We start from the raw sequence: 16,671 nt of genomic DNA, 5'->3' as shown, positions 1-16,671 counted from the left end.
TGTGGTTAAAATTTGTTTTGTTTCCATATAATATATAATAAAAATTAATAATACAACGTTTATGTGTGGTCCACATATTATTTTTATAGGTATAAAATAATAATAATAGAAAAATCAAATTTTATTTGGCTTATTGTGAAAGCTCAAACACTTTATGTAGTCATACTGTGTAATTATTTTTAAGTTATAATCTAATATTTTATTATTGATAAAGTTTTTTTTTTTCTTTTTTTTTTACTTATTTTTTGAGTAAATTTTTTGAGTCTATTGAAATCTGATGTTCTTATCTTTATACATGAATTAGTTTAAAACATTTTTAAAACTTCTATTATTTTGAAAATATTAGGAAGATAATGATAAAAATTTGAATTGGATTCAGAATGGAAACTTTTACAAGCGTTTGTAGTAAGGCTTGTATCAGAACTAGCACTAGCCCAAATACTAGGGGGAAACGTACTCGTATTTTGGATGTAATTAGTCACTAAATAATCGCAAAATTCATTTATTTTATTATTTTCTGGTTTTTCAACCATGAAACTATCTATAAAACAATCTCCAACTTCCATTGGATTAAGAAACGGTAAACTAAATGTATGAACCAACCACTTTCCTAATTCATCATTTGAAAAATTAAATTCTTGTGCAAATCCTAAGCTTTGAATTTTACGGTACCAAGCTTAGCTCAAATGGAAACGACATCCCCATATTTGTGCTGTCGGAAATATAATATTTATTGCTTGGTGCATTGATATCTCAAAGTCTAAAATAAATTTAATTGGGTTTATTCCAACTGCATTAATTTTTTTTGATAATTCAATATATGTTTTCAATGTTTTTCCGGTAAAAATCAAAACGTTATTAGAATATAAATATTATTTTTTAATCCATGAACTGTACATAATTGAGTGATATTTTTATCACAATAATTAAAAAGTGCTATCCATGTAAACTATTTCCAGTTTTTTTTCAAAGATGCAATATTAGTATCACATAAAAATATAATAATCTCATTTAAATTGTCATTTTCAAAAATAAAATTTTCATCTCTGTTTTTACATTCATTGAACTCAAAATATTATGAACTTCTTTTCTTGAATTTGGTATTTTAGGATAACAACTGGCTCTAGCATTTTGTATATTTCTAGAAATTAGTTTTATATCAGATATTAACAAATTACCTTCATTCTTATGTTGTGTAAGTTCTCGTCTGATAATTTTTGATGGTTTTTCAACAACGCTATCTACTGCTTTTTTTTTTACAAAAATTACTTATTTTTTTGCCGATTTAAAGCAGTTTCTTCCTTATGGGCATGTACAAAACACGTATTTTTATTTTCAACTAATTTTTCACTATTGATGTAACATTTAGTACGACACTTATTGTTTATACACATCTACGTATATAAATATTTGTTGTAGCGGTGTGTTTCTTATACAATTTATAATTGTTATGGACTAAAAGAGTTTTCCCTTTTCACTAAACATGTAAGAAATAATTACGTCCATTTTTATAAACTGAAAATGTTAAATGTAAACTGTTTAAATGTTAACTCTGTTAGTAATGGATGAGTACTGCAATCAATAAAATGAACTGCCCATACTATATACTAATATGTAATAAATATAATTCTAGATAGAATGTAATGCATTAAATTTTATCGCCACGTCAAAAATACCCACATATTGGAATATTTTTCGTTGAGCTTCAAATAAATTATTAATTGACGGATAATTTACCTTCGATTTTGTTTCTTAACTAAACATAAAAATAATAACACAGTATGACTATATTATGAAGTGTTTCATCAAATAAAATTTGATTTTTTTTCTATTATTATTATTTATTTTATACCATACCTAATATATGAACTAGATTAAATTAAAATGAAGCTTATGTTCGGTATAATTTTTTTTTCGTGTGAGAACTTACGTACGGGTGTATATTTTTTCGTGAGGGAACTTACATATGTACTCGCTTACCTGCTATGTTTCGTGTAGGAACTTACTAAACCCCAATTGAATACCATATTAAACACTTTAATTTTTATATCGTCCGTTCTTTTAAACAAATTCGCAATAAACTTCCCACAATAGTCAATAATTTCAATATAAAATCGCTTATCTGCAAACTACATTAAATCATTATCTATAGTTAATTCCCTCACTAAAATGTGTATTAAATAAATTAAATCATTAATTGCTCTATCAACATCTTATCATATCATCAATTTTATAAATGTCATAAACAATATTATATTAAATGTTACAAGCTTGTAAATTTTATAATATCCATTCATCATCGTTGAAACATTTTAAATTAAATAGATTTAAAAAAAATTTAATAAATATTTAATAAAATCATTATTAAAATGTGAGTCGTGGGGGCCAAGCCCAAATTAAAAATTTGATCCGTAATCATTACGTCACGGAATATAAATCAACCACGACTTTGTAATTCCACCCGACTTATGGTGAAGAAATTAACGAACGACGTCATCGAAGTCACAATTTTGAAAGGGAAGTACAAAGGCGAAGATGTTTTGATTCCACGGATTCCTTTGATTTCGAACGACATTCCATTTGATTTTAAACGGTTGCAATTTCCAGTGCGGCTAGAATTTGCGATGTCGATAAATAAATCTCAAGGGCAGTCGCTAAGTTTTTGTGGCATCAATCTTGAAAATCTATGTTTTTCACATGGCCAGTTATATATAGCCTGTTCCCGTGTCGGAATAACAACAAATCTATTTATATACGCGCAGGAAAAAAAACTAAAAATGTTGTATATCATAAAGCATTAGAATAATAAACACTTCTTTTTAAATAATTTTTTTATTAATTATACCAATTCGAATTCAATATACATAATTAAGACACGACAACGTCTAGCAAGTATTTTTATAAATTGATTTTATTTTTTTTTTATTATAAAGATTTTATGATCTTAAATTAATATTATACGTGTGTTTTATTTTAAATAACTCCAAATTACCCTTTTTTTTAAATTTGATATTAAAATTATTTAATTTTAGGAGTAATTGGTGGTTTTATAAATACTAAATACGCAGAAATAAAAAAAAATGACTGAATTTCACAACTAAAAAAGTTCTTATAATATTTAAATATGTATTAAGAATCTTAGCAACACATTTTTTGATGTAGTTTTAACGAATTGTTTTGACTTTTAAAAATAAAATTATGTCCATTATATTCATTGAAGAAAACTATTCATATTATTTGATATACTGTTTTTTATCTTAGATAATGGATAGCGTAGCGATATTGCATTTATATTATTATATTAAGACCGTTGCTTTCATCAGTTTCGTAACAACGTTCACCAACTATAAACTAAACGTTTCTTTAACAATCATTCATACTTTTTTTTTTTTTTTTCCAATTCTTTATTCATTAATATGTACTTACATAATAAACACGTATCGTTTTCTATTATTTCTTGTCCGGTCTATCCAAGTTCACCATCTTTAATATGCGAATGAAAATAATAACTATTATAACTTTTTTACTAGCGTTGCAATATGCAAATATGTAATTTATGAGATAACAATGTGATATTAAGATAGTTTTATAAATATCATATTATTTTGCTATTCTCTAAAAGTATCTCTCTAGTACTGTATCAGGGCAAAATGAATAATTTCTATTTCCGTTGTATTTTATTAATAGAATGACTTTGAAGACATTATAGATATCATGGGATATTATTTTTTTAAAAAAATCGGAATCTTGTCATTCACGCATTCAAGTATATGTACTTTTAATCCTAATTTTCATTAAATATTACTAAACGGTGATACTGATTTTTAAAATGAATGATGAATTGATTAAAATTACCAGTAGCTATCCTACATGCATGCATATTTTATTTTAACGTAATTTAAAATAAAAATATTCATATTACTAAAATGCAAACCACATTTAAATCATGACTAAACAAAAAATAATAAAACTAAATAAAGATAAAATCGAATAACTCGTTATGGATATTTTATATTATTTGTATTCTTGAACATAATGTACAACGTTAATTTAATAAATCGTTTATCATGTGAGCGAGTTTTTCTATATAAATTGAAATATTTAATTAACGTCATTATATTTACACTTAAGTTTCTTGCCAAAGTTATTAATTTCCACAATAATCTTAAATCTTTAACTGTAGATAAAATATTAAAAAGCCCTTACAACATAATTTCTTTATCCACACTACCCGATTCAGTCTCAGAAATAAACTAGAACAATAGTCGACTTATATTATTCATATATAAATATTAATCTTATTAGAATTTCAAAATAGGGAAAGAAGGATAAATTGTATTCGTATCTCTATAGATTTTAGAATGTTTTATAAAAGAAACAGTTTATATTGAAAGTTTTCGAATGGAAATCTCTCCCAATTAACTCAAATCAACTGATGAGTATATTCTGATGATATGTGCCATTTGAAAAAATTATGATTTTAACAGGAATTATAGTATGTATTATTTAGCTAAAATATAGTTCTCATTTTATAATGTATAAAAATGTTGAATAAGTATTTTTCGAAATAAAGTATGTAATACGAGTACAAACCATAAAATAATATTCAATTTTCAAATAATTTTTCAATTAATGTTTTCAATTTTTAATTTTTTTTGTAATTTAAAAGAAAACATATTATCATTTTGTGTTTTTATAATATTGGCTATTAATAAATACCACAAAAATATGATAAACACACAAACACCAATAGCATACATTTTTTAATAACATAAAGTTAATGAATTATTCGTAATGTTCATACATAACCTTTATAACTACTCATATACCTGATGTTATGAAACTTTTGTGTCATAAAAATCATACCTTGTTCTAGAATTTATAATCAACAAATTATTTCTTTATTTTATTAACTATACGATATCAGTAAAAATGTACATCAAATGTGCTTGAGTAAATCATAATGTAAATTATATCTTATTTAACTTACTTCCAGCAATCAACATATTAATGTGTTTTGTTTTTATTTTTTTCAACAAAATATTTTATAGACTGTAATCAATTTTAGAACAAATTACACTTACTAATTAAACATATAAATAAATTTAATAGTTATTATATTAGCTATTAGCAACATTATTGTTCGAATTAATAATTATCATTGTTATTATTATAAGATGTTTATTAAATTATTAATTGTGAATAAAATATTATTAATTTCACATAATATTAGATAATTTTTATAGCATTATTCGTTTTATTTTGAAACTTATTATTTATAAAATTTGTATGACAAAAAAGTTGGGTTTTTTATGTGTTTGAATCATATTTATTTCTATATAAAGTGGATTTTTTTTTTTTTTATAGAATAATAGTTTAACCCTAATTCAAATATTCATATACATATTTACATAATATTATTAAAATATAGACTGGTGGTAGTTTTAAATATAGAAAATGTCAATAACTGTGTTATTGATACTACAAATCCAAGTCCAAGAATTTAAATTTAAGAAAAGTTCTTTATTCTCTGTTCAACAATAACCAATACAACCAAAAAGCACAATATACTTTTATTTTTAAAACATTGATATTTTCAAGAATATAGAACATTTTTATGAGAATCTTTTATTTATATTATGGAGTTTATAAAATATACATTTTTATCTTTGAGTTTTAACTTTCTACTCTTCAACAATTTTTTTTAAATTATTTAAAGTTTTCCAACTATCAATTATACGTAATAGAATTTTCAATCATTTTCATTTTTAACGAATTCAGAAGAGTTCAAAAATACTTGGAAAATTAAATAAACTACAAATATTTCAAATAATTATATTAAAATTACTTGATAAATAAAATAAAAGACAACTAAAATTATACATTTGTGAATAGTTCATACTTTGTATAATTAAAAATATGCTTCGATGAGGTATATACTTATAATAATCAAAATATAACTCAATATTTATATTAACTACAAATAGTAATTTAAATCAAATACCCACTCTTTAATTTAATCAGATACATTTCAAGGGATACTTCAAATTTATATAAATTGTACAAAGCACATAGAAGTCATATAGAAGTTCAATCCAGTATCCATTGTTTAGGTTTTGTTCTATATTAATAATTATGCTATAGTAGTACGTAATATTAATGAATTCATTTTTCTGTCGGTCCACACGCGTTTATCATATTTAAAATTTGAAAAACGTCTTGTAAATATGTGTACTTAAATAATTAATCAACACTATTACGAAAAAATGTTATCAACTAGAACTTACATCGGAAAAATCCGGTACATATACATTATACATAATATACTATGCATGTCAAATTTTTTGATAAATATTATCCGCTTACGCATACACCTTTATTAGAATATATTTCTAGGTCAATGTGCGAGACATAAATTATCACGTATTTTAGTAATAACTTAAAATATTTGGTGCTTTTAAATGCATACATGTGGTTAGTTTAGTTTGGAAGGTTGTCTAAATATATAGGTATTCCAATGACATGTTGATTTCATCCGCACAATTTACCATTTTTATAAAAATATCTATATGATTAACGATTTGAATAATAAAATATCTATAATTTAAGCTATTTATCAATTATTTGCTATAAACACAACGATTAATTCCATTAGAACATGTAACCCTTATCAGGGTCGTTAAGAAATCTATTTGAGGTTTTCTAAGTAAACCCGATAGTTTGTACAATGTCAAGGTCAGATTAGAATTTCAAAACACCAATGCCAGACACATTTGAGAGACTAAAACTCAATTGAATATCGGCCAACGAAGTGCAATAATATACTTGTAGTATCGGGGCCAGAACGAGCCGTAAAAATTACGCTAGAATTGCTTAGTATATTGATCGTTCGATAAACGATGTTGTAGAGCCAACGAATTATTACCGTTTGACAGATAAAATATTATTAAACTGCATCAACTATGATGCCCTAAAATCCAACGGAAGACTGATACGTCGCGATTCTTGTCACTTCATTGAAATCGGTCACAGATTCCGCTGCCGGTAAGAAGTATAATATTATGGTTACGACTAGTACTTCTCTACACACATGGGTTTAAAAGGTTTACTGGTGTATTTGCCTACAATTAAAATGACTGCATGACGGCATAAATTAAATACTATGTGTTTTTTCAGATACAAATAATGATAAACAATGATAATAACAAATTACGGTATTATTCAACGCTTCAATAATTTTATGCATAAAATAGTATTTTCCCGCTTCCAATTAAAAAATATACGCTGTGGTAGTTCACTGTCATCATTAAACTCTGCAAATGATTTATGCATGAAACATTTAAACGCAACGTTGTAATATCGGGAAAAAATTCTTCTCCGATGATTATTTTATTTGCACCATCTGGTGCCGAAATCGATAGTATTTATGCAAATAATAATTATCTTAACAATCTTTAAACTTTGATTTCAAGTATTTGGTCATATTTGATATTGATCTTATTGGAATAGTATTCACCAAAACATATTACACATAATATAACAAATTATGATGTAAAGTAAACTTTTATTACTTAACGTATTTTGTTTTTAAAGTTACGCTATAAATGCATTTATTTTTATGATTTGTTAGAAATATTTATTTCTCTTGAGGAATTTTCACATTTTAACTCGTATACACACTAAATATGCACGTTAACGAAAAAAAAAACTTAAGATCAACAACATTAAACTGTATATTAAGTTTTACTTCTAACCGGAATTCTACAAAATCCTTCCTTTAGCACGATCTTTAAATTGTATACTGTTAATAAATGTTTTCTAAACGACTATTGAAGTGAAATTAAACCATTTTTAAAGTACTTGTGCCGGAAATCACTGTAATAAAACCGTTTTACCATAAACATTATACACATCGTACGTTATCAAATAGCTTGTGTAACTGATTGCATTGATTATGACAATGCACCAAATATATTATTGAACTTAGATACTCGTATTTCACATATAATCATTAAGTATGGTACATTGCATAGAAGCATAGAAACGCTAAGGAAATTTTACCTAATTATTGGAAACGAATTATTACTACTCGTATATTAAATACACATTCCTTATTTCACTCAAAATCTAAAATAAATATATTTCTTAAACCAATACAGTCGTTCATGTAACTGTTTACATCAACGGTTCTCAAACTGTAGTACGCGGACGGCCGCATGGTGGTAGAACAGAAAATAAAAATTTGATATTTAATTGATATATTAATTTAAAAATACTAATTAATTTATATTAGTAAATAAATAATAATTTTATTGTATTATTTTACTCCCTATTTATTTAAAATAAATGTATTTAAATATATTACGTTTATATGGTTCTATTGTTAATCATTAGTAGTACGTGACTGACTGATAATATACTCAAGTGGTGCGCGAAAAAAAAAGTTTGAGAACCGTTGGTTTATGTCATACATGTATAATGAAATACAAAGTTAAGAGACATATACAACAGTACAAGTACGATTTACCGGTAAAACCAGTATTATACATTTTGTATATTCAATAACCGTTTATCATGCCAAATGCAGAGGTTTTGCTTGAAAGTAAGAGTATACGCACATACGATTTATATATAGAGTATAATAGGGTCAGATTGAAAAATATAATATTATTACGTGTTTTGCGATGTAACCGGTTTTGTTCACATTGTAGGCCAAGGTGTGTTCACCACGTTCGACATACGGTATACCTACAAAGAATTCCTATAATAAAATGATAACAATAATAAACGTCATATTTTCATACGATTCTTTTTTTTTTTTATTATTATTTATTTTATTTTACTGGTGAAATTTTAAACCACTCATCAGGGTCAACCACCGTAGAGGATTATCTCGGAGTAGCTGTTGAACATGATTTGTGTAAACATAAGTTGTATGTGTTCTTACTGTGTAATAATATTGCCAAAGAAATAAACTAAGAAAATATTATTATTTTTTGAAAAATAAAATCGTTTGGATCATCCAAAAATATATCTGGTGCCACGCATACATACGATGTACCATCTACCTCTTTAACACCGATGTAAGTACATGTAATCCATCGTGGAAAAGCCGTTCTACATCGATATCGATAAATTACTGTATCGTATTGCGAGCTGTGGAAGATATTGTCAAATTTTTGCGTAAAAACCGAACGTTCCAATGCATATTGTTTGACCAAAATGTAAACGTAACATTTCGAACAAAGACACCGACTACGGCGTTGTTGGTCATGATCTTATTATTATAATCATTCACTTTCGACAAACTGTTCGGTATATTTTGTTCTTGAAATTTATACAACAGAACCTTAATTTTCAGAACGTTTGAACGCGTACACAATCTGAAACTACTGCAGATTGAACAAAGAAATATAATGTCCTTAGTTGCATACATAACACTAATACCGTTGAATTTTCTAATTCGCACCACACACCGTGTTGCAACAAAATAAGTATCCGGTTGTGGAATGTGACACATAGTAGTCCTTGATCTAAAAAGAAAAAAATCGATAATTTATGGCGAAAAAAATTCTTTAAACCTGCTAGCCGCAAATCGTTTTGACTTTTGATTATAACGGAAACCGTCTGCTGATCAGTGATAAATGCTCATGTTTAATAATATTACTCGTTATAACTATATAGTTTTATAAACTTTATCGGCATTTAATATCATCACTTGAGAATAGTACTACATTTTACAATATGTAGATGCGTCTTGTTATTACATCGTAGTATATTGTACGGTAATGCATCAATATCGGATGCTAAGTGAAACCTATAAAATCGAATGTTGCCTTGAAATGGAAAATATATTACATTGCGGATTTGTATAAATCCTCTGTTTTTCGGTTGGAAGGAATACGCCGTGCTTGTGCGCACGATGAGCATAGTCGCATAACGAGAAATGTTATTATTATCGTTGAACAGGAGAAGACGAAAACAATTAGGGTAAAAAGAATCACAATTTTCGAGCGTAAAAAATCACATGTTATAATACTGTAACAGTTTACACTTATCAAATTCACTTGTCGCCGTCAAACAGTAAACAGCGATTCGTGTAGCGTGTCAACGCTTCGGCAAAACAGTACTGAGCACGTACGTCTCATTCTTTTTCACCGAAAAGTCCAAAATAATAACACATATATATTTACATAGGTACATACAAATCAAATATAATATACAATATCACAATATTCGAGAAGATCAATATCTGTTAGTCGTCTAAGCCTCCTTCCTACTGTTAGTTATTGTTTACCACGGGGACGTATCAGTACTTGCGTCGTACACGCAAGTCCATGCTAACGTACATATTATTAAAAAACAATTGGATCCTCGTTACGATGTATAATAACTTTAATAACTTTAACGTACGCGGAATCGTTTTGGTGATATTTCCGCATACCAGTGTTTTAGGACACCGTATGGGAAACACCGTTGTAATGACTAGAATTTAACGGACCACGATGATAAACACGATTGCAATATGAATGACGAATAACACGCGGTTTGAAGTTTTGAAACCGATCGACCGTTGTAAACAACGTTTCGAGCATGGTCCCCGCAAAAATCAGGACAAAAGGGCGAAAGGCTAAGGGCAAACATTGATGAAATACGCGGACAAACGGTGTCATGGGTACACGAAAAATCCCACGCCGTACGCGACCGATAAAATAATAAATAAATTAAATGTGAAAAAATAAATAAACGAAAATTGACAAACGAATGCAACATAATGATAATAATAATAATAATACAATTGATAATAAATGGTCGATGGAACAATGCTATGACCCTTGAATGGAGGTACGCGCGCGTGATGTGAAATTCAGTCGAGAACGCGAATGTACCGCATTGCGTGGCGATAGGAGAGCAGCCGGAACGGCCGGAATAAGACCGAAAGCGGCGGCGGACGTCGGTCAGTTGCCGTTGCGCAGGTTGGCGCTGGACACCAAGTTAGCCTGCATCCAGTGATGTATCTCCAACGGACACTCGGGCTTGAGCCGCGGTGCCTCCTGGTTCCCGGGGTTTTCCTTGGCGTGCTTGGCCAGCAGCTCACCCATCAGCTGCTCCACGTCGCAGTTGATCACCCGCTGGCGGCAGTGCACGATCGCGTTGACAAAATCGTCGCCCCTGCTCACGAACCGGTGCTCCATGTACACCGAGTCCTTGTCCCAGTACACGATCCGGGACGAGATGCTGTACATGCTGAATGTGCGGATAAACTTCCGGTACCTGATGGTGGTGCCGCCCTGCACCGGCAACCCACCCTTGTCGCGAATCGCCCGCCACAGGCCGGTACGTGTGTAGAACTCGGTGCGCGCGAAGTCCACCTCACGCAGGTACCGCGAGTTGTTCATATGGAACAGCAGGAAGTCCACGTCTGTGGTCAGACACGCCGACGAGTACGACGTGGTGTCCAGCACGTGCACATACTTCTTGAACAGCCGGCACGTGGCCGCGCACCAGAATGTGCGCGCGAAGTAGTGCACCTCGAACACCCAGTACAGCAGCACGAGCACCAGCAGCACCGTTACCGCAGCCGTATATGAGTCACACGCGAGCAAAACGTCCAACATCGTTGTTATCCCGTCGACCGTCACCAATCTTCTGTTATTACTCTTACTATCGATGTCCCGCGTTCCGTATTTCCGTATTTCCGATGCGCGTTTCGGTTTTTATTTCCTGCACCGCTTCCGGACGATTAACCGTGGTGACGCGTCGCCGCAAAAATTCGATCCGAAAATCTGCACTGCCGATTGTAAACGTAAACGTCGCAGCGAATGTAGCGAACGCTGAGCGCGATGGATTGCACGTCGGCCGTAACTGTACCCGTCTACGCTGCGGAACACGCGCGCGTACAAGCTATTGAACAATTATAGTTACTAATAAATCGATATTCGTAAACAATACTGTTTCCTTCTAAACAAAATATAAAATAAAAATACAATAAGTCGCGTCCCGTCTCTATGCGTAATTTTAAAATTATATATACGTAAATATACTATAGAGCTGTTTCTGGCGCGAGCGCGCGTGTGTGCGTAATATTCGGTCGCTTCGGTCGCTGTGTACGGTATGACTGGGCGTGTGCGTCGGTCGCAGATTGCCGCTGAACGTTCAGACACGATGTCGTCCGGCCGACGGTGGTGGTGGTCGCGGTCGAGGGACCTGTCGCGTGATCGCCGCCGGTGGATTCGAAGCGTAACAAAATTACCCCCCCGTTCGCATTGCAGTTGTTCTCATGATACCGCGTCGGTGATTTCCCCCACCCGCGGTTTTTACCCCGTGCTTAATTCATTCGTTGCTCTACGCGACACTATCGGAACCGACGGCCACACCAGACCACGTTTCGCAATTCGATTTTTCCACTCCATACGTTAACAAGTATCGCAATGAACAAATGCAATTCGGACCTCCGAGTTCCCCCACTGGAAAACCAAATATCACTGGCCCGTGAATTTTACATTTTACAACGCTTTAATTCATCTAAAGAAGAGAATCTCTGTTTTCAATACGTGATTTTTTTTTTTTTATCATGCGTTGCTCTCGAATGCGTTTTATAGAATCCTTTGAGATCAACTGCAGATAATTAACATTATTTCGTGTCGTGAATTGTTCAAAGAACAAAATATATATATTACGTATAACCAGTGTGAGTATAGCAAAACATGTTCAAATTATTATTAATTGAAAAATTTGAAATTTTAACTAGGAATTTAAAATGTTGTTGGTATCAGCTCATAAGAAAATCAAGAAAATGTATTCCTAAACAAGTTAGGAATTTGCAAACTGTTCAATAGTTGATTCAAGGTAAAAGCAACAAAAAATGTTTAGGTTTTAATTAAAAATGTATATTGTCTTACTCCCCTCACCACATAACGAAACAATAGTAACACCACTGTACATAATATATATATTTTGATGATTTATATACATTATATAGATACATTTTTTATGTGATCTCTTCTAAAGTTGCACATTCATCAACGCTGTTGCCGTAACAAAAATAATGTTTTAATAAGTGTTTTATTATCTCTCTATCAAACAACTACTGTTTGTGTAAAAATAATAAATACAGCCTAGTCTGTCTTGAGGTCATTACGTTTCCCTACTCCTGAGAAAAACGACGGAGAGATTTCCAATCTATTTAGCAACCGGTTATAATAATATGTATAAAATGTCGTTGGACGACTAATCATCAGTTCGATAGTTTCATAATCGATAAAAACTCGCTGCAATCTTACTATCTATCAGTTCGATAGTAATATCACGCAATATTACATTATCCTCAAAGGATGTCTGATCGCACTGACCGATTTATTACAATAACAGACGATATTTTATCACCTATAGAATATATAAAACTGTATATTTTTCTTTTACATAAAATATTTTTCATAGTTGAAGTATACATACTATTTTACACGCAGAGGCGTCATTTGATTATGTGCTTAGTTTAGCTATTTCAAAGTCAACACATTATCAAAACATAAATACGTATTTTATAAGGTCACTGACATTGTAAATCAGAAAACTAAGACGTATGCTATACGGATACTTAATCATTAATTGAATTCACTAATTTATTTAATTACTTTATTTGTATAAAGTACAAGTCATTACATTTTTAGACTGGTTCGACATTTCTGTCCCCCCACGTTAATCGGTTCTTTGATAAAATGAGCCGCCGAGTAGGCAATTTAATAAGAATATGACTGTCCTACTCTAAAAAAAACTAAAATGACACCACTGTTTACACGAATGTTATATATACGATTTATTAGTAAGACAAATTATTTATCAAACATGCGAGACCTATTGAGAAATACAAGGAACTACCAAGTAAATTACAGATAACATTTATGATTCAATTATTGCTTTTTAATTACAATTATTTTAGTAAAATTCTTCATAGATTTCCGGCAAGGATTTTCCAGCAGTATTTTCAATAAAAGTATGATAGGTATAATTCATGAATTCAGCTATAAAATAATAAATAAAATGTATTTATTTTTCGATCATATTTAAAGCCGTTAATGTTGCGCCTTAATTTTTAAATTTAAGAACATGGTGCAAATTTTGTTTCAGCTAGAGAATGTTTTTATTTATATTTTATTAACGTAAGGAGTTCTTTTTGGTAAATTTAATTATTATAATCATGATCTTCATTATGATTATAATAATTAACTTAATTAACATGCGAAAAAATAAGGTTATAGAAAAATAAATTTTTTTTTTTTTAAATGTTTTCCCAATTGATCTTAATTTTTCATAGTCAGTACCTAATTATACTTGCCATTGTATTATAAGTGAAAAAATCGGTATTTTATTTAACATACATAACATATGAAACACTTTTAATTGGATTTTATAATTATATAGTGTAGTTTGTATCTAAGAATTCAATATACTGTGTTTAGTCAGATATATAATATTGTTTTAGCTTATATTTTATTTACTATTTCGTCGTACAATTTTAATTGATTTAAAGAAAACTGTGGGAGCGGAATATATTAATGAATTATCTTTTTGTCATGAATTTTAAATTCGTTGTTAACAAAATTCCTTATTATGGTGTTAATAAATGCAGGCTTGTCAGTTGGTAAGACATAAATATAATTTATAAATAAAGATCAAATATAAGTGCGTTAAAAATATTTTAAAATTGCATTAAAAATATGCCGAAATTGCAATGAAAGTGTATCAAAATTGCAATATAAAAATGTTAAAATTTCAATGCAAAATTTAATTATATTTATTATTTATGATTTGTATGAAAAATTAATAAAAAAACAAACCATACATAAACTACCGTAAATTTTATATTTGATAACCGATACTTAAAAATAATCAAAAATAATCCCAATAAAGAAATTGTATATTTTTTTACTTAAATTAGAGTTCAATAAAAAATATTTTTATATAGGTAAGATTTTTCTATTTTTTCATTACCAGTAATGATAACTAAGATCTGCTGTAAATTGTTAATATATATATATATATATTTTATTTTTTTATTTATTTTTTTTATTTATAACAATAGTAACAGGCGTTAGCCCAAATAACAAATTGATGCTTAATATTTAAAATATAATAGTATTATAGATTTCTAAGAAAGAAATAATAAAATAACAATGATAACAAAAAAAAAAAATGATAATATAAAATAATAGTGTCAACTTTGGTGATAATATGATACTAATGAAAAATTACAGTGTTGTTTAAAGTAACATTTTTAAAATAAAATAATATAATATATAATAATAAATAGATATCGGTATAGATAGAATTACAGAAATACAATATTGCTATTTAAGGTATTCCCGGCAGATAATAATATATTAATTGGTGAATGTGACATGTAATTTTTAGAATAATGTGGAATAAAAAAAAGATCTTTGTTTCGAATATTATGATTGTTAATTTTGAATGATATAAAACTAAGGATGAAGGAGTCGTCGATTTCGTTATTTAGTAATTTATTAAGGAATATAGAGTAGGAATTTTGTCTTCTATCTTTTAATGTTTTTAAATTTAATTTATTGAGAAGAATATCATAACCAGAGTGAAGCAGTCTAATTATATTGCATTTATATGAAATATATCTTAAAAATTTATTTTTCACTTCTTCAATCTGCTTACAATGAGATAAAGTCCATGTTTCCCATATTATAGACGCATATTCAAGATGAGGACGGATAAGATATGAGTACAGACTTTTAAAGGTACTGGGATCATTAAAATGTAAACAGTTTCTTTTAATCATACCAAAGACAGCTAAAGATTTTTTTTTTTTTTGAAAATATGTAAATTAAACAGGAGTTTTGAGTCAAAAATTACACCAAGGTCTTTAATATTAGATGTACGATTTATTGAATGATTATCAAGTTTATAATTAACAAGTATAGGATTGTGTTTCATAGAAAAGAATATAGAGTGGCATTTATTTAAATTAATCAACATTCCATTAGATTTACACCAAAGGTTAATATTATCTAAATCTTTTTGTAAGAGAAGTGAATCATTTTGACAGTTTATTAATTTAAAAATTTTTGCATCATCAGCGAAGAGAAGAATATTTGAATAATTTAAGGCTAAAACAATATCATTAATATAAATTAATTAAATTAATTAAATTAATATAAATTAAATAAATTAAACAGAAGAGGTGAGAGGTGGTCACCCTGGGGGACACCTGAAATAACTGGAATAGGATCAGAAATAAAATTTTTGTATTTGACAAACTGTGATATATTGATTAAAAAAGAATTTAGCCAGGCTAATAGCGGATCAGCAAAACCAATTGTTTTAAGTTTATTTATTAAAAGTGAATGATTAATTCTGTCGAACGCCTTTTCGAAATCTGTATAGAAAACATCCGTTTGTTGATTAATTGAAAAAGAATTTAAGAGAAAATGTTTATATGTGATTAAGTTGGTAATTGTAGATTTTTTTTTACGGAAGCCATGTTGCTGAGGAACCAGGACATTATTCAGGAGAGGAGAGATTTTAGAATTGACAATTTTAGAGAATATTTTAGGTAGGATAGAAATAATAGATATAGGACGATAGTTTGAAATAATAGATTTATCGCCATTTTTCAAAATAGGATTAATGAATGTGCTTTTCCAA

The 16,671-nt window shown here is 29.0% G+C and overlaps 1 protein-coding gene across 1 annotated transcript; it reads right to left on the bottom strand.

Moving 5' to 3' along the window:
• Positions 1–10,006: 10,006 nt before the first annotated feature.
• Positions 10,007–12,159, bottom strand: LOC112689528 (protein THEM6-like). Its single transcript, XM_025563287.1, has one exon. It carries the CDS (start codon positions 11,616–11,618, stop codon positions 10,959–10,961), a length of 660 nt encoding a protein of 219 aa, XP_025419072.1. The 5' UTR covers positions 11,619–12,159; the 3' UTR covers positions 10,007–10,958.
• Between the last annotated feature and the right edge of the window lie 4,512 nt (positions 12,160–16,671).

This window comes from Sipha flava, unplaced genomic scaffold (assembly GCF_003268045.1).
Source record: "Sipha flava isolate LNK unplaced genomic scaffold, YSA_version1 112_pilon_pilon, whole genome shotgun sequence".
Taxonomy (NCBI): Eukaryota; Metazoa; Arthropoda; class Insecta; order Hemiptera; family Aphididae; genus Sipha; species Sipha flava.
Note: the sequence above shows the minus strand (reverse complement) of the source record. Positions and strands in the feature narration are given on the sequence as shown.

What these genes read in the sequence shown, in the direction of transcription:
- LOC112689528 (XM_025563287.1), bottom strand. Translation starts at nt 11,618, where the DNA reads ATGTTGGACGTTTTGCTCGCGTGTGACTCATATACGGCTGCGGTAACG.